At 40.2% G+C, this 25963-nt stretch overlaps 1 protein-coding gene across 1 annotated transcript in view; it reads right to left on the bottom strand.

Moving 5' to 3' along the window:
* Window positions 1–20393, bottom strand: part of JMY (junction mediating and regulatory protein, p53 cofactor) — a 64060-nt gene extending 43667 nt beyond the window's left edge. The window contains exon 1 of the mRNA XM_065875012.1: window positions 19353–20393. Coding sequence (XP_065731084.1) covers window positions 19353–20393 — 1041 coding nt within the window. The remainder of the gene's footprint in view (window positions 1–19352) is intronic.
* Between the last annotated feature and the right edge of the window lie 5570 nt (window positions 20394–25963).

The raw sequence follows: 25963 nt of genomic DNA, 5'->3' as shown, positions 1-25963 counted from the left end.
AATGAAAAAGGAGAAGTAACAACTGACACTGCAGAAATACAAAGGATCATGAGAGATTACTACAAGTAACTCTATGCCAATAAAATGGACAACCTGGAAGAAATGGACAAATTCTTAGAAATGCACAACCTTCCGAGACTGAACCAGGAAGAAATAGAAAATATAAACAGACCAATCACAAGCACTGAAATTGAAACTGTCATTAAAAATCTTCCAACAAACAAAAGCCCAGGACCAGATGGCTTCACAGGAGAATTCTAGCATTTAGAGAAGAGCTAACAGCTATCCTTCTCAAAACTCTTCCAAAGTATAGCAGAGGGAAGAACACTCCCAAACTCATACTACAAGGCCACCATCACCCTGATACCAAAACCAGATAAAGATGTCACAAAGAAAGAAAACTACAGGCCAATATCATTGATGAACATAGATGCAAAAATCCTCAACAAAATACTAGCAAACAGAATCCAACATTACATTAAAAGGATCATACATCATGATCAAGTGGGGTTTATTCAAGGAATGCAAGGATTCTTCAATATATGCAAATCAATCAATGTGATACACCATATTAACAAATTGAAGGAGAAAAATCATACGATCATCTCAATAAATGCAGAAAAAGCTTTCGACGAAATTCAACACCCATTTTTGATAAAAACCCTCCAGAAAGTAGACACAGAGGAAACTTACCTCAACATAAAAAAGGCCATATATGACAAGCCCAGAGCCAACATCGTTCTCAGTGGTCAAAAACTGAAACCATCAGGAACAAGACAAGGTTGCCCATTCTCACCACTATTATTCAACATAGTTCTGTAAGTTTTAGCCACAGCAATCAGAGAAGAAAAAGAAATAAAGGGAATCCAAATCAGAAAAGAAGAAGTAAAACTGTCACTGTTCGCAGATGACATGATACCATACGTAGAGAATCCTAAAGATGCTACCAGAAAACTACTAGAGCTAATCAATGCATTTGGTGAAGTAGCAGGATACAAAATTAATGCACAGAAATCTCTTGCATTGTTATACACTAATGATGAAAAATCTGAAAGAGAAATTAAGGAAACACTCCCATTCACCATTGCAACAAAAAGAATTTTAAAAATCTAGGAATAAAGCTACCTAAGGAGACAAAAGACCTGTATGCAGAAAACTATAAGACACTGATGAAAGAAATTAAAGATGATACAAACAGATGGAGAGATATACCGTGTTCCTGGGTTGGAAAAATCAACATTGTGAAAATGACTGTACTACCCAAAGCAATCTACAGATTCAATGCAGTGCCTATCAAATGACCAATGGCATTTTTTACAGAACTAGAACAAAAAAATTCACAATTTGCATGGAAACACAATAGACCCCGAATAGCCAAAGCAATCTTGGGAAAGGAAAATGGAGCTGGAGGAATCAGGCTCCCTGACTTCAGACTATACTACAAAGTGACAGTAATCAAGACAGTATGGTACCGGAACAAAACCAGAAATATAGATCAGTGGAACAGGACAGAAAGCCCAGAGATAAACTCACACACATATGGTCACCTTATCTTTGATAAAGGAGGCAAGAATATACAATGGAGAAAAGACAGCGTCTTCCAATAGGTGGTATGGGAAAACTGGACAGTTACATGTAAAAGAATGAAATTAGAACACTTTCTAACACCATACACAAAAATAAACTCAAAATGGATTAAAGACCTAAATGTAAGGCCAGATACTATAAAACTCTTAGAGGAAAACATAAGCAGAACACTCTATGACATAAATCACAGCAAGACCCTTTTTGACCCACCTCCTAGAGAAATGGAAACAAAAACAAAAATAAACAAATGGGACCTAATGAAACTTCAAAGCTTTTGCACAGTTAACCATAAACAAGACGAAAAGACAACCCTCAGAATGGGAGAAAATATTTGCAAATGAAGCAACTGACAAAGGATTAATCTCCAAAATATACAAGCAACTTATGCAGCTCAATATCAAAAAGACAAACAACCCAATCCAAATGGGCAGAAGACCTAAATAGACATTTCTCCAAAGAAGATATACAGATTGCTAGCAAACACATGAAAGGATGCTCAACATCATTAATCATTAGAGAAATGCAAATCAAAACTACAGTGAGGTATCACCTCACACCAAGTCAGAATGGTCATCATCAAAAAAATCTACAAAAAATAAACACTGGAGAGGGTGTCTCCACACAGTGCAAAAGGGAACCCTCTTGCACTGTTGCTAGGAATGTAAATTGATACAGCCACTATGGAGAACAGCATGGAGGTTCCTCAAAAAACTATAAATAGAACTACCATACAACCTAGCAATCCCCCTACTGGGCATATACCCTGAGAAAACCATAATTCAAAAAGAGTCATGTACCAAAGTGTTCATTGCAGCTCTATTTACAATAGCCAGGACATGGAAGCAACCTAAGTGTCCATCATTGGATGAATGGATAAAGAAGATGTGGTACATATATACAATGGAATATTACTCAGCCATAAAAAGAAACGAAATTGGGTCATTTGTAGCAAGGTGGATGGACCTGGAGACTGTCATACAGAGTGAAGTAAGTCAGAAAGAGAAAAACAAACACCGTATGCTAACACATATATATGGAATCTAAAAAAAAAAAAAGGTTCTGAAGAACCTAGGGGCAGGACAGGAATAAAGACGCAGACATAGAGAATGGACATGAGGACACGGGGAGGGGAGAGGGTAAGCTGGGACAAAGTGAGAGGGTGGCATGGACATATATACACTACCAAATGTAAAATAGATAGCTAGTGGGAAGCAGCCGCATAGCACAGGGAGATCAGCTCGGTGCTTTGTGTCCACCTGGAGGTGTGGGATAGGGAGGTTGGGAGCCAGATGTAAGAGGGAGGATATATGGGGATGTATGTATATGTATAGCTGATTCACTTTGTTATAGCAGTGAATAGCAGAAACTAACACACCATTGTAAAGCAATTATTCTCCAATAAAGATGTTTAAAAAATAAAGTTTACATGGAAAAATAAGAGAATAAAATAGCAAAAAAATAATATTTTTTTTGGCTGTGCTGTTAGGCATGTGGGATCTCAGTTCTCCAACCAGGGATCGAACCCATGCCCCCTGCATTGGAAGCATGGAGCTTTAACACTGTACCACCAGGGAAGTTCCACCCCCCCCGCAATTTTTTTATAAAGAGTAATTGTGGAGAAAGGCAATGGCCTACCAGGAAGGTAGCATAAATATTTAATATAAGCACCAAGTACAATGAAGTAGTAAAGAGTTCAGATATATGAAAGTTTACTGCACAATAAGCATGAATCATTCAAGAAATGTTTGTGATAATTGTCATTTAGTCAGGAATAAAAAAAAGTTGGACTCCCACCTTATTCCTTACACCAAAAAAATTACAGCAGTGCCAACAATTTAAATGCAAAGAACAAAATCATCTGGCTACAGACAAAAAAACTAAATCAAGAAACAAATAACAATGGGAAAAATATTTGCAATATAGACAATTTCCAAGATCAAAACAAACCAAACAGATAGGTAAAAAATGGAATGAATGAGTTCACAGAAATTACTCCTGAACAAATGAAGACTCATTCATACCTCAAAATAAATCACAAACTGAAACTTTTCATGGATAAGATCAAAAGGTTTTGAAAATACAGTCTTGTGTTTAAAAGGATACAGAAACAAATAGCAACCTCCTCCTTTTGTTTGAAAAAGTGTAAATTGATACATCCTCTACAGAAAGCAATTTCAACAAAATGCATATTTCTCTTTGACCCAGCAATTCCTCTTACAGAATTTTATCCTGTAGATATACATGCACATGTAGGAAAAAATATGCTATTTCAACAGCAAAAGATCAGGAAAAACCTATATATCAAACCAAATCGATTTAATGGAGCATTATCTAGCAACTGGAAGAAATACTGTTTATTGAGAAAAAAAAAAAAAACAAGATATATATAACATGCTACCATTTGAGTTGCTTAAAGGCGGAAAATAGGACATATATATATACTCTATGTCTTTGTACATGTAACTGAATCTGCAAGACACACAAGAAACTTATGGGTGACTGCCTCTGAGGTGTCTCTGAAGAGATGAGGAGATGGGGGAAGGAGCTGGGTTTACATTCCACTTTTCAATCATGATCTATCAAGTAAATACACTCTTTTTTTAAAAGGAAAGTCTTATACTCTATTTCTTCTTCACTTTCCCACCCCAAAAGTATCCTGGCTTACACATCAAAAAAGGAAAATTAAATTATCCCCTTTGCCACAATATCCAAAACTACACATATAACTTTTACTAAAGTATGAGAAATATGAAAATGATACACACTTCTCTTCCTTTGCTCACCTATTTATTATTCATAAGTAGCTAAGTCATGTGTTAAGTCATCTATTTTAAGCTACAATTGAAAAGGAGGATTATGAAAGTAATAGCAGCTGTGTGAATAATCAATTTCTAATCACAACACTCTTCTCAAGTCTCAGGAATCAGTTCTAACTCGTGGCAAAGGTGCTCACCTCCACCATGGCTTAACACCAAGGCTGCAGCACTTCAGGAATAAAATAACCAGATTAAGGAAGAACAGGACAAGAAAATGGGGGGGTGGGGGTGAGGTGAGTGTATAATAGCAGCAAAACAATGGTAATCTTTACAATGAATCATGAACTTTTTTTTTTTGGCCACGCCTTGCAGCTTGTGGTATCTTAGTCCCCCAGAGATCGAACCCGAACCCTCAGCAGTGAAAGCACGGAGTCCTAGCCACTGGACCTCCAGGGAATTCCCTAAACTATCTTTTTATAGTTTTAATAAAGGCAATAATTCTCTCCTGGCAAGAAAATGTGCATTCACAGAAGCCCTTTATTTTTTATTCCACTTGAAAATGGAACATTTACATTGATTTTCTACTGAGTCCTAGGAATAGCAAAACTGTAAAAAGAATAAGAAAAAACCCAACATGATAGCAACGTCCCTCAATAATAAATTTCCCCGAGCCATTTACAAGCACTCAAATGACAGGATTCATCAGTAAGACAATCCTCAAATACTGAGCTTCTTTGGGCTCTTCTTACAGAGACACTAAAGTAAATATAACGCACCAAACAGTTTAGATACTATTTTGTACCAACACAAAAACATCAAGTCACTATATGCTTGTTAATTAAATCATAATAGGACTCTACACAGACATGCAACCACAAGAAAGAAAATCAGTTATTCTATTCAAATATTAACATTTATTTATTTCCCAAATGCCTTTGATCAACAGAGCAGTACTTCTGCAAAGCTATTATGAACCAACTAAACTTAATACTCCTGCAGAGAAGCTCAAGGCATCTCACCTAACACTGCTAATTTATTAATTTGTCTTCTTTGCTATAAAGTTTCATGTTTTTCTAACATTCGATTACCTAAAAACCAATTATAGGTTCAACTCGCAATCTGTTTTAATCTAAGGATCCGAAAATAATCTTAAAGGAAATGTATTTTAAAATGTCAAAAGATGCAATTTACTAAGCATTAGACTGTTTAGTCTAAACCATTTCCTATAAACTCAGATAAAAGAATTCAACTGTAAAATATAATCACAACCTGTTATAGTAATGTATTTAATTTTCTATTTTGCTAACCAAAGCTGACTAAATCCAGGGACTAAATAAACGGAACTGTGGCTATTTGCATGTTATGAACTGTGAAATGTAAAAGGTGCTATAAATAATACACACAAAAAAAGCGTACAAAGAAATTGGAAAGAGAGTCAGCTTGCTTAGTATTACGGATGTTTGGGATATACAGGGAAGGCCTGAATTTAAAATGGAGAAAATGCTGTTTGCTAATTTGAGAAGATTCATTGATGGACACAAACGGAGTCAAAACGCAGATGTATCTGAGAATACAACATGCCTGCAAAGGATGATGTCAGAAGGGCTCAACTGCACCCAATACAATATAGAGATGCTCACTACAGGATGCAGAGGAAAGGAGGACAGGCGGGAACAGGGGCTGAAAGTAAAGAGCTGAATTATTTGTTTCCAAATCTGACACATCTCTAATGCAATTTTAGAAAGTTATTTTGCTCTACCGATTCACTTAAAAGAAATGAAGAATTATATAAAGCATTAATTAAATATATTAGCCTAATAAGTAGAACACTTCTCCCTTACCCTTCTTTCCAGCTTTCCTAATGGACACCTTTTTTGCCTCCCCTGATCTAACCTGATAAAAACTAAGCTTTTAACCTACACTGATCTTTGAAACAAAGCTCTGCTTATTGCAAAATTTCTCTAGGGCAAGGACCCACAACTTTCATCAGGTTGTTAAAGGAGACAGTGACAACAGCTTTTAAATAATTTATTTCAAGACTCCCCTAACCCTAACCACTGCAACAGAGAAAGAACAAAACTACCTTGTGCCATTTACTCCCTTCCCTAATCCTATTCAACTTGGCTTCTAACCCAGTGAAAAGTTACAAATACAGGAGAGAAAAAGAGCACCTCCTGTGCTTAACTGTGGAGTCCCCATCCTGTACCGTGCCAATCAGAGTTAGTTCTAGAGTCCTCTTTCTGACTTCAGGATTATAGGACTGCCACTATCCTTGAAGATCCTAGAATAATTTCTGAAGTCCTAGGTATAAAATTTAGAAGCTAAACTCTCTCCTGAGCAGAGTTTCATAACTTTCTTCCTACTTTAATGTGTCAAACCCCAAAGAGTGCCTCATTTTTTTCCCCTTAATTAATAAGATGTTCAGGGACTTCCCCGGTGGTCCAGTGATTAAAGACTCTGTGCTTCCACTGCACAGGGTGCAGGTTCGATCCCTGGTCTGGGAACTAAGATCCCACATGCCTCAAGGTACAGCCAGGAAAAAAGAAAAAAAAAAAAGATGTTTAGGACTTCCCTGGTGGTGCAGTGGTTAAGAATCCGCCTGCCAATGCAGCAGACATGGGTTTGATCCCTGGTCCAGGAAGATCCCACATGCCACGGAGCAAGTAAGCCTGTGCGCCACAACTACTGAGCCCACGCTCCACAACTACTGACACCCCCCATGAGCTCTAGGGGCCTGCGAGCCACAACTACTGAAGCCCTCGCACCTAAAACCCGTGCTCCGCAGCAAGAGAAGCCAACGCAATGAGAAGCCTGGGCACCACAACAAAGAGTAGCCCCTGCTCGCAGTAACTAGAGAAAGCCCGCATCCAGCAACAAAGACCCAACACAGCCAAAAAAAAAAAGATGTTTAAGAAGCAACATAAAAATCTACAAATAATATCATCATTAATTATTAAGACATGCAAACAATCATCTATTTGTGGAAAAGGGTGACTCAAGACTAGCAATGGGAGAGGCCTATACCAGCAATGAAATTGGATCTGTGGCCCTAGGAACTGCCCTTAGGTCTAGGTGACTTGTTTCCCCAACTGTCAAGTAAGGACCAATGCCACACACATTTTCCACATTCACAAAGCACTGCTCAGCTCTGTTCTTGTTTGAATCATTTGTTATTTCTATGTTAATCACTGATTGTCAACAACTGTTAATGCTGAAATCCAATTTTACAAAGTGTAAGGGCTACTGACAGTAATGACCCATTCTGATATTTTAAAAATTGGTTTTCAGGGCTTCTCTGGTGGCGCAGTGGTTGAGAGTCCGCCTGCCGATGCAGGGGACGCGGGTTCGTGCCCCAGTCCGGGAAGATCCCACATGCCGTGGAGCAGCTGGGCCCGTGAGCCATGGCCGCTGAGCCTGTGCGTCCGGAGCCTATGCTCCGCAACGGGAGAAGCCACAACAGTGAGAGGCCCGCTTACCGCAAAAAAAAAAAAATGTTAGGTACATGTATACATGTCATACATAGAAACCACCTTTATAACATATCAAAAAACATCTACCGAGCACCTGCTGTGTACAGAAACACTGGGGAATTCAGGCATTAGAAAAAAATAACAACAAAACCCATCTCTGTCTCCTGGTTAAATGCATTTTAAAGGGTAGAAGGGGTCCATAAGGAGAAAAACCAGGGCAGCAGTTATGGATGATATGAACCGTATGTAACATAAGGCCTCTCTGATCTCCGAAGTTCTGACAGCAAGTCCTCTGTTTCTGACAGTGCTCAGAAATGACTTTCTTCAGGAAGGGCACCTGACCTGGCCCTGGAAAGAAGGGTGGAACTTAAGACAAAAGAATGACAACATGGCTGGGGTGGGTGTCCTATACAATGGAGCATGGTGTACAGTGAGCTCAGTGAATAATGGGTAAAAGAGCTTGACTAGAATAATGAAAGGTTCACGTAGAGCAGAGAAAGACATAAGAGACTGGCAAGCTAACCAAAATATGCATGGCTCTGAATGTCAGGAATTTGGAATCTGTTCACAGGACAATGGTAAGCAATGGAAGAGTTTGGTTTGGTGTCTGTATGTTGGGTATGAAGATGTGCAAAGTAATGCTTTAAAATAGTTTGGGGGACTTCTGTGGTGGTCCAGTGGTTAAGATTTTGCCATCCAATGCAGGGGGTGCAGGTTCGATCCCTGGCCGGGGAGCTAGGATCCCACATGCCGCGGGGCCAAAAAACCAAAACATTAAACAGAAGCAACATTGTAACAAATTCAATAAAGACTTTAAAAATGGTCCACATCATAAAATAGTTTGGGAGCAAGGTATACAAAGGCTACAATGCAAGGAAGACACTGAAGGGGAGCTAAGGATGTAATAGTGAGATGAAATAGTCCATACATCCAAACTATTCAAACTATTGAACATTGAATATTTTCATCCTTGAAATAGTCCAAGGATGAAATAGTGAGATTAAACTGAAGTGGGTGTAGGAGCAACATGAGAAAGCAGTAACCAATGCATGAATGACTCCATAGTTCTTCAGTTCTAAAATTCATATTTAACATTTCTGAATCAGTATGCATTTACTAATCAGTATGTACATATAACACAGTGATGTAGGTATAACTATTATGCCATTTTACAAAGAACCAGAGGCAAAGAACCAGAACTTGCCTAAAGTTAGGTAGCTGGTGAAAGACAGAAGTGAATCCTCCACAGCTTAACTCAAGCTCTTAACCACTGCCTTATCTGTCCCTACTCATAACCAGTCTATCACCTTTCCCTTACGTGGATGATACCAATCTTCTGGGTCTAGGAAGACTGAAAATACAATGGAATATATATACAATGGAATAATACTCAGCCATTTTTAAAAAATGAAATTTTGCCATCTGCACAACATGGATGGACCTGGAGGGTATTATGCTTAGTAAAACAACTCAGAAAAGACAAACACGGTATGATATCACATATATATGGAGTCTAAAAAATAAAACAAAGGAATGAACATAACCAAAAAAAAAGAAACAGACTCAGAGATATAGAGAACAAACTAGTGGTTACCAGTGGGGAAAGGGAAAGGGGGATGGGAAATAGAGGTAAGGGGATTAAAAGGGACAAAGTATTATGTATAAAGTAAATAAGCTACAAGGATATACTGTACAGCAAAGGGAATATAGCTAATATTTTACAGTAAAGTTTTGTTTTATATATAAATTTATTTATTTATTTTTGGCTGCATTGGGTCTTCGTTGCTGTGTGCGGGCTTTCTCTAGTTGTAGTGATTGCAGAGCACAGGCTCTAGGTATGCGGGCTTCAATAGTTGTGGCACACGGGCTCAGTAGTTGTGGCTTGCAGGCTCTAGAGCACAGGCTCAGTAGTTGTGGCACACGGGCTTAGCTGCTCCACGACCTGTGGGATCTTCTCAGACCAGGGATCAAACCTATGTCCCCTGCACTGACAGGCAGATTCTTAACCACTGTGCCACCAGGGAAGTCCTACAGTAACTTTAGATGGAGTATAATCTACAAAAATTTTGAATCACTATGTTGTACGCCTGAAACTAATATTGAAAATCAATTATAACTCAATAAAAATAAATAAGTTTTTTTTTTCTTTCAAGTTTTAGGTCTCATTAACACTCCACATATAGAGTAAAACCTGCTCAACAGCCAACTCCAAGGCCCTCCAGGGAGCCGGAGACCTTTTAACACACTGTTTACAAAAATCAAGCACCTCGACAGGCTTCACTGTGAGCTGGCACATAATTTCCTTTTACCAAAATAATGCATGTTCAGCTATTGCTAAAGTTAATTCTTGTCCCTTTCTCTCTTAATCCTCCATTTCTTTTTTTTTTAATTTTTATTTTATATTGGAGTATGGTTGATTAACAATGTTGTATTAGTTTCGGGTGTACAGCAAAGTGATTCAGTTATACATACAGTACATGTATCTATTCTTCAAATTCTTTTTCCATTTAGGTTTTTACAGAGTATTGAGCAGAGTTCCCTGTGCTATACAGTAGATCTTTGTTGGTTATCTATATTAAATACAGCAGTGTGTACATGTCAATCCCAAACTCCCTTTCTCTAACCCTACTTGTCATAACCTTTCATTTTCATTTGGCAACCCCAATACCCACATCACCTAATATAAAAGGGAAAAATAAGGAGGCAGGATTTCCAACTGAAAATATATCAAGAGAGTTAACATCCTTAACTGCCTTCCTCCTCTGCCTAGCCAGAAAAGTAAGATAATTATTTAGTATAGTTATGAGGGGAAGGGGAGTATAGTATTAACTATTCAAAGTTATGTACCAATTGTTTGAAATGGGAATAAATAGCATGAGAAACGAGGTAGGTTTCAGGTCTTACCTTAAAATACACCAAATTCCCTATTTATACTGTGGGGGGGAAAGTATCAGGAAATGTTGAGGAGAAAATAAATTTTCTTGAAAGTAAGCTATTATCACACCATCTAAACCAACTCACCCTTAGCTAGCTTAATATAGAACAGAAATTACAACAGATATTTAAACATCAGTGTAACATTTATTCTTCCTGTGGTTACAGGAAAATTATTTTTATGAGTCTGTATAAGAAAGACATATGCATTCTGTCTCACATTAGAGTTTTATGTAACATACATGCACAAATTTAAATTCACCTCCTCTGGGATTACAATGTTCTCCAATGACAGACAACATGGTTGATTACAGTATATGTACATAATCAAGGTTTTCCAAAAACAGTCATCAGCCAAACGCTGTTAATGTTTCTGTCCAATGATGAGACATTAACCATGTATTTCAATTTGACAAAGGCCCAAAAAAAGTCATCAGCCAGACACTGTTAATGTTTCTGTCCAATGATGAGACATTAACCATGTATTTCAATTTGACAAAGGCTAAGTTTATCAGTTAGCCTTATTCCCTTTCTACTGGGGTGAAGATAGTCTAGTGGTTAAGAAAACCAGCTGGAATCAGGCATGGATTTGAATCTGGTTCTCTTACACAGATATGTTATCTTAGGCAAGTTTATCTAATCTCTTTGAACCTGTTTCCTCTATTGTAAAATCCCTGCCTGTTAGGTTGATATGAAGATTAATATTAATAAGAGTTAACATTTATCAAGTGTTTATTGAGTAAATGGCACTGTTCTAAGTACCTTACATAAAAGCTACTTTTAAATCACTCTATGAGGCAGCAGTATTATTCTCCTCACTTTACAGACGAGGAAGCTAAGGCACTGAGAGAATTAGGTGGGCCCAAATACCTAAAGCTATTAAGTGGAGGAGCCAGGGCTCAAACTCACTTGAACCCTACCTCTTAACTCCTATCAACATGCTAACTTAATGTATCAATATTTAAATACCTCTGCACAGTGCTTGACCCACAGGAAGCATTCAATAAAAATTAGTTATTGTGATCATTAAAAACTAGAGCCTCAGGACTTTCCTGGTCGCACAGTGGTTGAGAATCTGCCTGCCAACGCAGGGGACATGGGTTCGAGCCCTGGTCTGGGAAGATCCCACATGCCGCAGAGCAACCAAGACCGTGTGCCACAACTACTGACCCTGCGTGCTCAACTACTGAGCACATGTGCTGCAACTACTGAAGCCCACCCGCCTAGAGCCCGTGCTCCACAACGAGAAGCCACCAGAATGAGAAGCCCATAGAGGGCAACGAAGAGTAGCCCCTGCTCGCCGCAACGAGAGAAAGCCTGTGCACAGCAACGAAAACCCAACGCAGCCAAACAAATAAATTAACTAATGGATCAATTAAAAAAATAACAACAAAAAAAAAAAACTAGAGCCTCACATACGTCTCTACATATTGGTTGCCCCAGTTATTACCCTGTTAAAAGTCAGTAAAGACGGGACAGACTCAGATAGCAAGGTGAAGAGGAAGAATGGCTTTCAGAAATAATTTTAGTAATTAGACGGTTTTGTAAGTGTAACTTTAGCAAGTTATCAAAAAAATGATGGGAAAGCAGTTTTAACAATAAAGTCCATAGGGAAAAGCACACACACACACAAAACCCTCAAGTAATGATAATGAACAAAGTGAGGACTAGAAAACGAATATAAAAAACAGGCAGAAACACCACTCCTGCCTGCTTCGGTGCCCTCGTGTACTCAAAAATGAATCAGAGCTTTTTCAAAGCCTGAAGAAACTTTAGCAACATTAGAAGTGCTATGTCTTAGACAGTCACCTTACTGCAGAGGGACCCAAACCTGGATACAAGCACATAAAACAAGTGGCTCAGGTCCCAACAGTTGCCACACTGTGTTTGTAAACTGCCCCGGATCCTTATGGAAAAGAAGACTGTAATTTCATTCTGCAAACATGAAATTAACGCCCACAGAGGGTAAGTGACAGCATAAGGTCAAGCAACTAGTATCACAACTAGGACAAAAACACAGATTTTCCTGAGCCATGTTCAATAAATTTTCTTTCCACTAAGCACTAATTAAGATAGTGCAGTGAGACATTTCTTGAAAAGTACCCTACCTCAACTAATTGTTAGCAGCAGGATGACTTGGTAACCAATTTTAATTAAAATTTTTTTCCTGAAGAAAATGATCATTCTTGTTTATCACTGTATTCTCCCTGTGCCTATATTACTTCATTGCACTAATAATATCTGTTGAATAAACTAAGCCCCAAGCCATCACCCTCACTGTAACCTTAGAAGTTACAATAAAGCCCCAAATCATTAAATGAACTTCATTTATCCTTAAGACCACTCTCTATAAAATGTCTAGCTCACAAGGCCTATTTTTATTTCATAGCCTATTATACAAAACCTTCACTATAGTCTGAAAAAAGTATATTATATGCAATTATAACTATATAAAATTTAAAATTCAAGGACAAGCATAGGGCAATTCCCCACACTTAAGAAAACAACTCAAAAATTTCTAGCTTTTTGCTGAATGAATCCTTCTCTGCTCCTATGCAGTTTTAGTAACTTAACTCTGTGTTAAGGCTACTTGGTATTAACAGTCCCCTACAAGAAGCTTGAAAAGCCAAATGAACTTCACCACCTCTATCAAAAAACAAACAGCACCAAGAACTATTATTCAGTCTTCACTGCCTATGTCTCTTACCCATACAACTTAATTTTTCTCCTATGACGACTAAGGAAACTGGGTAGATTCAGAGGGAGCAGATCCTGGCCTATTAATGAGTAGTAAAAAGAGCCACAGGGAAATCTCCCATTACAAAAATATAAGCACACATACATCTAACCATCAATGGAAAGCCACCCTGTGCTTTCAAGTACCACTTCCAACAATATTCTACAATCAATAAGAGGCCAAATAAAACAGCAATGGAGAACAGTGAGACTAAAGTTACGTTAAGATTTTGGGAATGAAGATTGCTAATTCAACCACAACAACTGTTATGTCTGACAAACCAAACCTCCCACTCACCTTCTCCCTTCAACACACACACACACACACACACACACACACACACACACACACGATAGTACTCACATTACGAAAGTATTTGTCCAAGTTGGTCTTGTTTTAGCAAGGAGGAAACATGTCTGTGAAATATCTGGTGGGCCAGGAATCATGTGACATTAAATGGCAAGCAGAGAAACCAGCACATAAATTATTTATCAGGAAAGCTCCCATCCTGCCACCAGCCTCCATGTTTCTGTTTTACAGAAACACTAACTGAGAAACATATATTCAACTTTTTTTCTACACCTACCTTTTTGTTTTTCAGTAATATGACAAATGGCCAAAAGTTTATTGGGACATAGGATTGAAGAAAGAGATAAATATCTAAGTCATTATTTTAACAGTTTCCAGCTGTTAAAATAACGTTGTCGTCTTTCATCACAACTGTTGTCTTTCATCACAACTTTCAAGAATCCCACAAAATTCATTTAGCTTCATTATTCCTTAACTGTTTTACAGTAAAAGAGCAGTCTGCACCATGTTTATGGAAATATCCAGGCAGAACAGCTCTGTCCTCTGCAACTAAGTACATTATGTCCTTCCAGAGACTGCTTCTACTATTTATACCTAATCATGGGTTGTGGCTCACTGGCCCAAAGACCAGCATCCTAGGACTCCTAAACGACTGTCATTTCTCTAATGTATACACAGATCTTCCTTGACTTACACTGGGGTTACTGCCCGATAAGCCCATCATAAGTTGAAAGTATTGTAAGTCAAAACTGCATTTAATACACCTAACCCACTGAACATTATAGCTTAGGCTAGCCTACCTTAAATATGCTCAGAACACTCACATTAGCCTACACTTGGGTAAAAATCATCTAACAAAAGCTTATTTTACAATAAAGTGCTAAATATCTCATGTAATTGATTGAATACTGTACTGGAAGTGAAAACAGAAAGGTTGTATGGGCACAGAACGGCTCTTTACCCTACTGACCCTGTGGCTGACTGGGAGCTGCAGCGTGCTGCCCAGTGTTACAAGAGTAAGGTACCCAGGAAAAGATCAAAATTTGAAATACGGTTCCTACTGAATGCGTATCACTTTCATAACATCTTAAAACTGAACCACCTTAAGTCGGGGACTGTCTGTAGTTGGGGCTTCAGCAGCGCTCTGGAGTTTTGTAGCTAATCTTAGTTTTCCAGGAAAATTAGTAAAGTCATAATTGGGAAGAGGGGTGATAAGTAAACAATCTTCATAGAGCTCCTTGCTCCTTCTCTTAAGCAACTCAAGTCAGGAGTTGTTTATAGTCATTTTAAAATACAAAGGAAAAGAGTGATTGGGCAGCCTTGTCTAACATAAACCCATCTTTGCACCCTAGGCAACCTACTTCTAGAACACAACGTGTGGACTGTGCCCTACACTATGCCTATCATGATTAATTTGAAGTAAAACAAACAAGTTACCTTAATTTAAAAGTTCATTATTTACCTGACTAGATTTTAAATTACTGATGCCACCCTCCCATTCTCAGGAGCGGAGACTGACATCCTTTCTAATGTCATCAGGGAAACAAGGCATGTGTAGAAAAGGCCTATGTCTGGATTAGGACAAATCAAGTTTGAATCTCTGAGTTTAGTCACTTCTCAGCAGTTTTAAATTGGCCAAATCTCAACTTCTGCTTCAGTAAAATATGTATAAAACGCCACTTGTCTCAAAAGATAGAGTGGAGGATGAAAGGGGATAGGTAATGTGAAGCGCCCCAATACCTAAGTAGTGCCAATATTTACAGTGCCTTGAAGCAACACTTTCTGGAAGCCTCCTTTGTAAGTGCCAAACACATTTTAGGTACTTTTTCATGTCTTAAGTCTTCGGAAATCCTTTAAGCATTTTCCCCATTTCTCTGTTTTAAAGAGGTTAAATAACTACACAGGTCACAGAAGTGATGAGTACTAATTCAAGCCCAGGTTTTTCTGACTCCAAACAGAGTACGCTCTGTCTACTGTGTGCCTTCCATGGCTACTTGTGAAAACACATGCTTCTCTCAGTGGTTTCAACTGGAAAAGTTAGAATTGAGCAGTTTGTAAACATCATAAATTCCAAAGTGAACAATGATTTTTAGATTTTAATCAAGCCTACCATCATAGTTAAGGTTTACTATCTAAAGGACCACAACCATTTCAATAGTTGTCCTTATACTGAAACCATTATTTACAAAATCCACGTCATCAAAGGTAAACCATGGTATGGCTTGTAATATGATACTTAGCTTTAACCAACGACCAAGGCTACTGTTGAAACCATTCCAAGAGGCCTTGGTGGCACTTGATTCATTCAGGGATTTAGTGCTTGCTATATAAATAGCACTACTTACAGTAAATCCTTGTAAAAGTCCAAGACAAGCCTACCATGTAATAAATTTCACATTTCATTTGTACTCAAGATTAAAGCCCTAAGTAGTACACAATCTACAATTCTTATGTCATATAAAAATAATTTCATTAATATTGTATAAATTGTACCACCTCACAAACTAGTCAACTGACCAAATTTGTAAACCATTAATAAAAACTTCTGGCAGAAAACTTAAGGTTTAATTCTTCAATACTCCACAAGACAGATATAGGACTACTTCTTACAACCCCATATTAAATCATAAATATATTCCAAAAATTAAATTCCAATAGAGGTTATGTCCTAAGCTTACAAAGCAGATAATTTATAATTGTGGTTTTAAGGCTCTTTTTGAAGAACACTTTTAAGCCTTTCCCTCCAAAACTGTGACTATGCCTATGCATATACAGACACCTATGCATTCTACTTAAGGTACTCCATTAAAGTCCATCTATAGCTCCCCTCAATTTATAGGAAATTCACCAACCCCAGATAACAACTCCTTATTTAGGAAGTTATGTACAGTATTTACAGTTTTAAGAGATTTTTCTCCTAGTTTTTAAACAGTATGGTCCTTGAGGAATTTACATTTATCAGCTCAAAATTTTTATTTACTCACAACTTTACATTAAAATAACACTTCTAAATCTTTTAAATTCCTGCAACACTAAAAAACAACAACAAAAACTGGTGTCCTTTGTCCACTATTATTAAGAGTGCTCACAAGATGTGTGGCCCTGAACTAGGGGTGGCAAAGAAGAGAATTCCATGATACTGTCAAGGCTGGTGACCTTGAGAAGTTTACAGTCTCGTTGTACAGTCTGTTCTATTAAAAAAAAAAACCCTCCTTCCACAATTTACCAACCATTTTGCACAAATAGGTGTGGCCTCTAAACTGAAACCTTTAAATGGATAGGAAAAGGAAGACTGTAGAAAAAAGAACCGGAAAACAGATTCAGAGAAATTAAAGGAAAAACATGACCAAAGGATCAAATTTTCCAGCAACACATACCTAAGAATATGTTTGATTTACCACATATACCTAGTTTTTAAAAACCTATAGCCAATTCCACAAGAATTGTGGAACTGGGAATTAAAAAAAAAAAAGATTTAGACATAATTACTAACTCAATAGAATTGATAAAATGACACAACTTATACAATGATTTTACCGAAAAAAATGGTACTGCGAACTATTAAGACAGCAAAAAATTTAAGCAGATGGGGAAGAAAAAAATATATGGCAGTTATGCCATACACTCCCACTGTCACACCCATGGCAGACATCACTAATTAATCATGCAATCCTTTCCCCCTACTGAGCTTAATTTCTTCCAAAATAACCTTCCAGTAGAAATCAGGGTGGGCATTATAACTGAACCTATTTGTTGTCCTTGATAGCTATTTTTTAAATACTGTTCAATTAAGCGAAGAACCAAAAATTTATGTATTTAATGTTCAATGAATTTATAACAGACTTCATTTAGAGTTTTTCCCAAAACAAAATACTCTTTAAAAGTTTAAATTTTCTCTGTTGAAGAGAATAAAACATTATGGTCAATATAACCTTAATTAGGAAAAATACTCTTATTCAAAAAAGTACATGTGTTCTAGAAAACTGTAATAAACTATATTTTTCAGCAGCCTTCATTTTTGACCCAGTTTGAATGAAATAACCAGAAATAATTATTTTTTCTGAGTATCAGTAAAGTTAAAAGCAGACATACCTACATCATTCAGGGATTAAAACATAGAAAGTTTTTAAAAAAAGGATAACATATACCTGTAAAATGAATAAGCGAAAGAAGCACTAACTTTGTTCTTGCAGTTTAAAAGAAATACCGGTCACTATTAAAACTCTAAAGAGAATGTGACCATTTTAAGATTTGTCACTTCCTTCCAGAAAGGATTTAAGGTAGAACACTGACTCCAGAAATGAGATGATAAAAAGGGAAATAAAAACAGATTCCTGGAACTACAGGATCATACTATGATGGGTGATGTTTAGCATAAAGTAAACTAACAGAAGTCAAAACCTGGATTCACTCTTAAGTTTTAAGAGAGCACTGCGGGATAAGCGATAAAGTATTACTTCCTAAATCCTTAAGTCTAGCAAAGACTTCATAATATTCTATGAAGAAACCAGAAGGCTCCAGCTTCCTAGCACTAATAGGATTCAAGTAGTACATAAACATAGGCAAGGCTGACAGATGACAACACAATGTCAGCAATATAAACACGATAAAAGGGGGCATTTCCCCACCCCAACTCCAACCTCAATTGATACTAATACTAAAAATAATAAATTGCTTTGAGAACGAGAGTACTTCTTTAGTAGTTTTTTCAGCAGAAGCTGATAAGTACACATGACCTCAAATTATACGTATCTTTTCCACATCGTAGAGCTCCCTGTGTATAACCATTCAGACCTTTTCCCATTGTTTCCTGTTATTTTAAAGATTCGTTTGAAAAAGTGTTTGCACTACTTTTACTTCTCAAGTCCAAAAGCATAATAAACATTCCTGCCCAGGGCCTTTTTTTCTCCCTAAAACAAGAGTGAAACATGAGCTCTCTTTAAAGACTTGCTATTTTCCTAGAATGTGTATAAAACCTTTCAAAGTCCATTTGCATCCAATTGTCAGTAGGGGCTTTTTCATTTGGACAGGCCACTCATCTGGAGGAAAATGATTTGCAGATTTGCCTAAGTTGCCAAATCACATATGGAGACAAAAAACTGACCGTTTTTGCTCCATAAGACAAACCATTTTGAATAAATGAACATGACGCCAGGAAAGTACGGTTAATAATCTGGGTAATTATTGCTGGAAACAACTTAAGGGACAAAGAGAAATGCTCATTTAGCTTATACTTATGGGACAGCTTTCTGCTAAATGGCTTTAATCTTATTACCTGTACTTAGTAGCAAACAGAGCACTTTATAGAATCTATGTGATAAGTGGGAGGCAGAAATCTAAAGACTTATCAAAGTTCCTTCAGAGAGCAAACTAAGGAAAGCCACGGTTTTCCCCACTATTTAAAGGAATAAAGGGGGAGATAGGTCAGGAGCCATTCCTTTTCCCTTGTCTAGCTAGAAACACAAGCGCCCCAAATGCGCACAACCTAGACCGAGGCTCCAGCCTCCGGCAGTGAGGAGGAACCAAAAGCAATGAGTGGAGCCCAGACTACGTTCTTACCTCCTGGATGCGCTTCCTGGCCCGCTGAAGCACTTCTTCGTAGCCCTTCTGCCGCAGCTCGCTAAGGCTTTCGTAATACTCCTCTGGGTCATCGGTCTCGGTGAAGAGTACCTGGGAGAGGATCTTCCAGCCACAGGTGTCCAGGCCGTGACCCAGGTAAACCTGTAGCTGGTAACACAGCGTGTCTATCTCCTGCTCGGTCATCTCCGGGGCGCCCCCGAACAGCACCGTCCACATGCCCGAGGGCTCCTCGGGGAACACAGGCAGGCACGGCTCCAGCTGCGAGTTCACAGAGCACAGCTGCTGGTGCACCGCGCGCAGATCCTGGAAGGAGAAAAGCCCGGCCCAGCTGCACTCCTCGGCCGGGGACTCCAGCTCGGCGGCGGGCTGCGGCTGCTCAGCGTCCGAGAGCGCCAGCGCCGCCGGGTCCGCCTCGTCTTCTCTCACCATTTCCAGCACCTCGATCTCCTCGGTGACCGTCCCGCAGGCGCTCACTACCCGCACCGACGACACCGGCGCCTCCTTGGGCGCCGGCGGGGCTGCCGCAGCGGCAGCCCCCGCCACATCCCTGCCTCCAGATGTCCTCCGGACCGGGCTGGAGTTGGCCTGCACTAGGCTCCGGAGAGGACTCTCCGCCCCTTTGCCGGCCGAACTCCGCAGCAGTGGGTCCCCCCGAAGGCTGCACGCGCTCCGCGGAGAGCCTCCCTCCGCCCAGGCGGGGCGCCTCCGGGACCCGGGGCTCCTGCCCAGAGTCGCGGAGGCAGTGGCCTCGGGGCGACCCTTGCCCGCCGGGCTGCCCGGCCCCCGGGTCCCGTCGGACGCGGGTGCGCCAGGCTCAGCGCCCCCTCGCGCGCCCGCCTGCTCCCGGGTGCCGCTCCTCTGCCTCTGGGCCGTCCGGTTGTGGCAGGTTATGGCAAACTTGCCCTCAATCTCGTTCCAGGCTACGATGAAGACGAACTTGTGCTTCTCGCGCTCGTCGAACACATGGGGCCGCACGGCCACCCAGTCCGACTCGAGCGTCTCCTCGAGTGCGAACGACATGGTGGCTCCGGCGCCAGGCCGCGGGGAAGGCGCCGCCGGCCCTGCCCGCCCGAGGACTCACCGGCTGACTGCACCGCGCCCCCAGCTCACCCTCGCCGGGAGCCTTCAGCCATCTTTGCGCGCCGGCCGGCTCTCCCCGCTCGCTCGCCAGTACTCGCACCCACCGCGCTCCTTTGTGGTGCGGCTCGCGGGAAAGACAATACGCGTCGCAGGAGCAGGTAGTTCACATGGTCACGTGCGGCCGGATCTGTTTACAAGCCCTGCGCTGCGGCAGCGCCTGGCGCCCGCCCGGGCCGCCCCCCGAGCGAGGCCGCGGTGCTGCGTCTGCGGCGCTCCGGAGGTGAGGCGCGGGTTGCCTAGCGCCGCGCAGGCGGATAGGTGGTCGGGACCGGGGGCTTGTGAGCCTCCGCCGCTCGCCCGGGCCGATCTCCCCGCCCCTCCTCTTCTTCCCGACCCACTGGAGCCGGCGTGACGGAGGGACGCGTCTCCTAAACTCTGCGCCTCAGTATCGCCACAATGTTGCCATTCGGCTGCTGACGTCGCGGCTCCACGAGGGACGTAAACACGGGCACGTGCCGCACGCTGGTGACGCGGCGGCGGAGGCGCGCACACCCCGCTCGCGCGCGTCGGCCCCGCCTCTCTGCGTCTCCCGCCCCCGCCCGCTCGCGGCCGCGCGCCTGAGTCTTCTCTTCCTTCGACTCAGCCTCCTACTCCGGCGCTCTGGAGCTGGTGATCCGCATGCAGGGAGAGAGGCAGGTGTACCCTGCGGGACAGGTGGCCTCCGAACCCAGGAAAAGAGGAACTAATGTGGAGGAGCTGAGAATTTTTGAACTCCAGTCATTCAAAGGGACTCTCAGGTGTAAATTTTCCTCCATTCACCCAGAGGGGTAACTCCTATATTCAGAAAGTAGTCCGTAACGTTATGTGAACTATGTGCTAAACTTTATTGGGATCCCCTAGACTATTGGGTTCTCTCCTAGCACCCTTGCGATACAGTTTAAGATATGAAAGGAAGGTGTCTGAAGACAACCCAGTAGAACTCCAAAACAAAATAAAATTAAATGAAAATTCAGTCATGTCCCAATAGTATGAATGTCTACATCTCAGTTCATCAGTGTTTTATTGCTTCAGGATTCATCATTGTGTGCTGTTCTGTGAACCTCGTTGTGAGATCACTGACTTGAGCCTTTTGAAATAGTATTCAATTATAAGTTACCAGAATGCACATACCAAAAAAAAAAAAATCATGTAGATCTGAAGAATTCTGTTCATACTGAACTATGATGAAACACATTCTTAAAATTGCCTAGTGGATCTTATAATCTAGTTTATATTATTGGCATTCTTTTTTTCCTGCTAGTATCCAATTCATATTGCAGGTATTCTGCATTCACAGTAAAGTACAATGGGAATTGTTACTTTTATCCATATTTCTAAAATATATGCAAGACCATTTGGATTAACCTGGCATTGTTAACCATACTTACTTCAGTATTGTCCTGACATCTGAATAAACAGCCAAAAGCTTTATTTCTGTCACTCAGCTGGACATTTTAGACCTGTAGATCTGCTCTGACCAAAAAAAAAAAAAAAAAAAAAAAAAATGGGGGCACTTTGGGCAGGGCAGGATGAGCAAAAAGGGAAAAGGACTGGTTTTTAAACCTTTTTACAGTTCTTTATGTGAACTATAAATTTTCAAAGCTTGTAACTGAACTTGTGGCAACTCTCAAATGCAAGTCAGAAATAACACCTTTTGAAAGGCAGGAAGAAAGAGAGAAAAGCCATTGCAAATCTTTATCACCAGCTAAGCAAACCATAGCACATTATAGAAAAATTTCCTCTTTTCTGTGGAAAAGTTACTACTAACAGTTTTTCTGTTAAAAAGTGATGAGATAATTATAGCTCTCTTCTTATAATACATTATAGATAAGTATAAATGCTAAGAATGAATGCCAAAAGAATATGTTTATGGGGAGTATTTTTATTTACATGTATATTAAAATTGCAATATTTATCCACAACATTATGTCTTATCACAATAGTGCTAGAGAAAAATTGTTTGTGGTCACACAGGTGTTAAGTATTTTCGCCCAGTACTCTGGCAACTGTGTTTTGTCAAGAAAGTTGTTTCAGTGTTTCTGGTCTCCTCTATTCTCCTCTATCTTAGTAACTGTTATCCTAGAAATAATAAAAAAAAAAAAAAAACTGAAATTCCCATGGCAGGTGACTGTAGTACTTTACAATTCTTTATTTAGGGCTATATCTGATTGTCAAGCAAGATCTCTGAGTGTATAAATACTCCCTGGGAATAAGTAAAGCTACAGAAATCTACATTTTGACCTTGTTCCATAACCCCAGGAGCCTGGGTTGTGATTCTCCCACTGGGACTTGCTAAAAACTTCACACCATATCTTTTACTACTACTGCCATCTCGAATGCCATAGGGTGTGCTGGGATTTTTGTTCTAAGCGGCAGGGTTGCTTGTTCTGCAGTGAGGACCTACTGCAGAGCCATGCTCTCCTTAGAGCCATACTCAAAGCTGGCATCTTCCACATTGCCTGATATATGAGCTGGAGCAGTTTTCCTAGGTGTGGAATGTGTTGCATCCAAAGCCCAAGGAAGCTTAACAGTCATTGTGCTTCCTTCATTCTGGTATGGCTGCATCATGCACCAATCTGTCCTTTACTTTGAAGGGAATGTCCTGACATACACCTGACCATAGGATGTGCAGAAACTTTACAGAGTTGACAGGTGCCTGAATTTTTGTAGAGTTTGTCTCCCTCCCTCTGGAGTGCATATGTCTCCAGCATGCCAGCACCCTCTTACTCATCCTGCCAGATCAACATGATGTCATCAGTGTAATGTATCAATATGATATTCTGTGATATGTCCAGGTGGTCCAGATGTCTTCAGGCTAAATTATGGCAGATGGCGGGAGAGTTAACATGGCCCTGGAGCAAAGTGTTTCTGATCTTCTTTCCTGATTGGGATAGAAAAGTACACATTCGCCAAATCAATGGCTGCATATTGAGCACCAGAGACCATATTATCTGCTGTAGCAAAGAAACCACATCTGGCTGGGCAGCTGTGATCAGGACTATTTCTTGGTTGAGCAAGTCTTTAGAATCCATCTGGATTCTGCAAGGACCAGACCAGCATATTAAACAGAGCTATTCTAGGGACAACCATGCCTACATCTTTAAGAGTGGCATTAATCTCTGCTATCCCTCTCCAGGGATTCACTCTCTTGGTGGGAGGTAGGCAGTTTCAGATGCTTCCACTTGAACTTCCCTGCTATGATAGCTCTCATCAACAGACTCAATGTATGGGTTACTCCTACTGCCACATATGTCAATCCCAATATATATTTGGGGACCAGGGAAATGAGTACCAGGTGACTTCACAGACCTGGTGGACCCAGACTTTGGTCAAGACTCCACTTATTACCTGGTCCACAGAGCCCACGATTAAGTCTCTGGTTGTCAACTTAGACCCTGTCCTCAGTAGTCCTTGAAATGTCTGAGAATTTCCCTTTCCCCAGTGAACAGTCACTCAAGTACACAGCCTAGATCCCTTTGGGGAAGCACTGGGGAAATCATTATGTATTGCAGAGTTCTTTGCACTGGAACTCAGTCATCTCTTCAGTCAATGGTACCAGGTCTGAAAACTGAAAACTGGGCAAGAGACTACTTTGAGTACTTCCCTCAACCTCCGGCTCGTCCATTCTGGCTCTATTTTGACTATGTATATTAAGAAGTGTCTATTGGCTGCTCGGCTATTTTGCCCCTCGGGATGCTGTGGTTTATTAACCACCCCATAACTGTGGACATTGTGACCCTCTGACTTCTGACGGTGAAATGCTATCAACGGCCTCTATTGCTCCAGGGCCTTCTCAACCCCATTGCTATCAATGAGCCAAATTCTGTGACCACTTCTCCTGCCTTTAACCCTGGCCTACAAAGGAGAGCCACAATGAACTTCATGGGGATGCTGGGGCCCCTCTCACCAACACATTTCTATCAAACACCCTTGGTGAATGGCATATTCTTCGGACCTTCCTGGGAAACATATTTGTTCTGGCCTCATGTAACATACCCATTCCAGCATTCCCACTTCCCTGAGTCTTTTATTCCCTTCCTCTTTTGTATACCATGGCAATTCAAGCATTTCAATTCAGGCTCTGGGAGGCTCATTGCTGTTTCCAGGTTTCTAGGAGTCACCCTCATGGCAAGTTTTCAACATCCACTAGGGTCTTAGCTTGGACGTTAAATTCTCTTGTCCTGAGAGAGTGACCTTCAAGTCTATAAACAATGTTAGTTACCCACAGCTTTTGCGTTATCAGTCTTAGGATGACAGCCCAATCTCATAACAACCCTCCACTTCCATTATCCTTATATATTATCGTTACCCTTACATTTCAAACGCCTAAATCTTCGCACCAGCCACTGGTACATGTCCACTGGTATGTTGTCCCAACTCACCTCCAGTGAAAATTTTAGAAAGAGGACTCTCACCTTTTGCCAGAGTTTCTCAGTGGCAAAAAGAAAGAAAAGCAACTGAGGGGAGCTGAGAAGGTGAACAAAATTTACATCTGATACAAATCTGCTTTCAATGTTTGACAGTACCTAAGAGTAGCATGTTTCATTAAGGACTTCAATATTTCTTTCAAGCTTAAGAAAACTTTCTTCGGTATTATTACAAAAGCAACCCATGTTCATTGTAGACAAATTTAAAACTGCAGGTAAACCAAAACAAGAAACTTTAAATACTACCTAGAGATACCACTTTTAAAACCTTGGCATGCATATTTTTTTCTATACTTATTTACAAAAGCAAGATCCCACTACAAATACTACTTTGTAAACTATCTTTTTCATGTAATAATGTCTCCTGAAATTTTTAATAAGTAAACATCTTTGATACTGTTTTTAAAAGAATTCCATTGTGCAAGAAGCTCCTCACTCAGTCCTGAACAGATTTTTCCTCCAATTGCAGCCTGAAGTCTCATATTCATCTTCCTGCCCCTATGGAGTTGCACCACCAAATGTGTCAGAGGAGAGAGACACCCTTATTCTGCAATTGTTTAATATACTCTACAATGTCTAATAGCCTTTAAGACATCCATCCATTTATCTGTAATTTCAAAAGTCTGGACATAAGATGAGCATATACTTATGCTTAGTATTTAATGGTAATTTAAATGTAAGTACAATAAAAAGTGAAAACCAGAAAAAGAAAAGAATTCCATTGTGTATATTTACATAATAATGTATGTTATCAATCCCTTCAGAACCAGATTTAAGTTGTCATCACTCACACCCTTGAGCTAAATCCTAATCCTATATCTTTATATCCTAAATCTTTGAGCACCTACTGAATTGTTTCTCTTTTGTTCTCAATGTCCCATCTAGGGAATCCTTTGAAACCCACACCCTTAACCACAGTATTAAGATCCTCCAATAAGCAGATAGAATGATGGGATTAGATGTGTAAGAGAATTTGGAGGGAAACACCTCTAAGGGAAAAATGGGGAGGGAGCCAGAGCAAAGGGGAGAACTGGTGGCGGTGAA

This window comes from Phocoena phocoena, chromosome 3 (genome assembly GCF_963924675.1).
Source record: "Phocoena phocoena chromosome 3, mPhoPho1.1, whole genome shotgun sequence".
NCBI lineage: Eukaryota > Metazoa > Chordata > Mammalia > Artiodactyla > Phocoenidae > Phocoena > Phocoena phocoena.
Note: the sequence above shows the minus strand (reverse complement) of the source record. Positions and strands in the feature narration are given on the sequence as shown.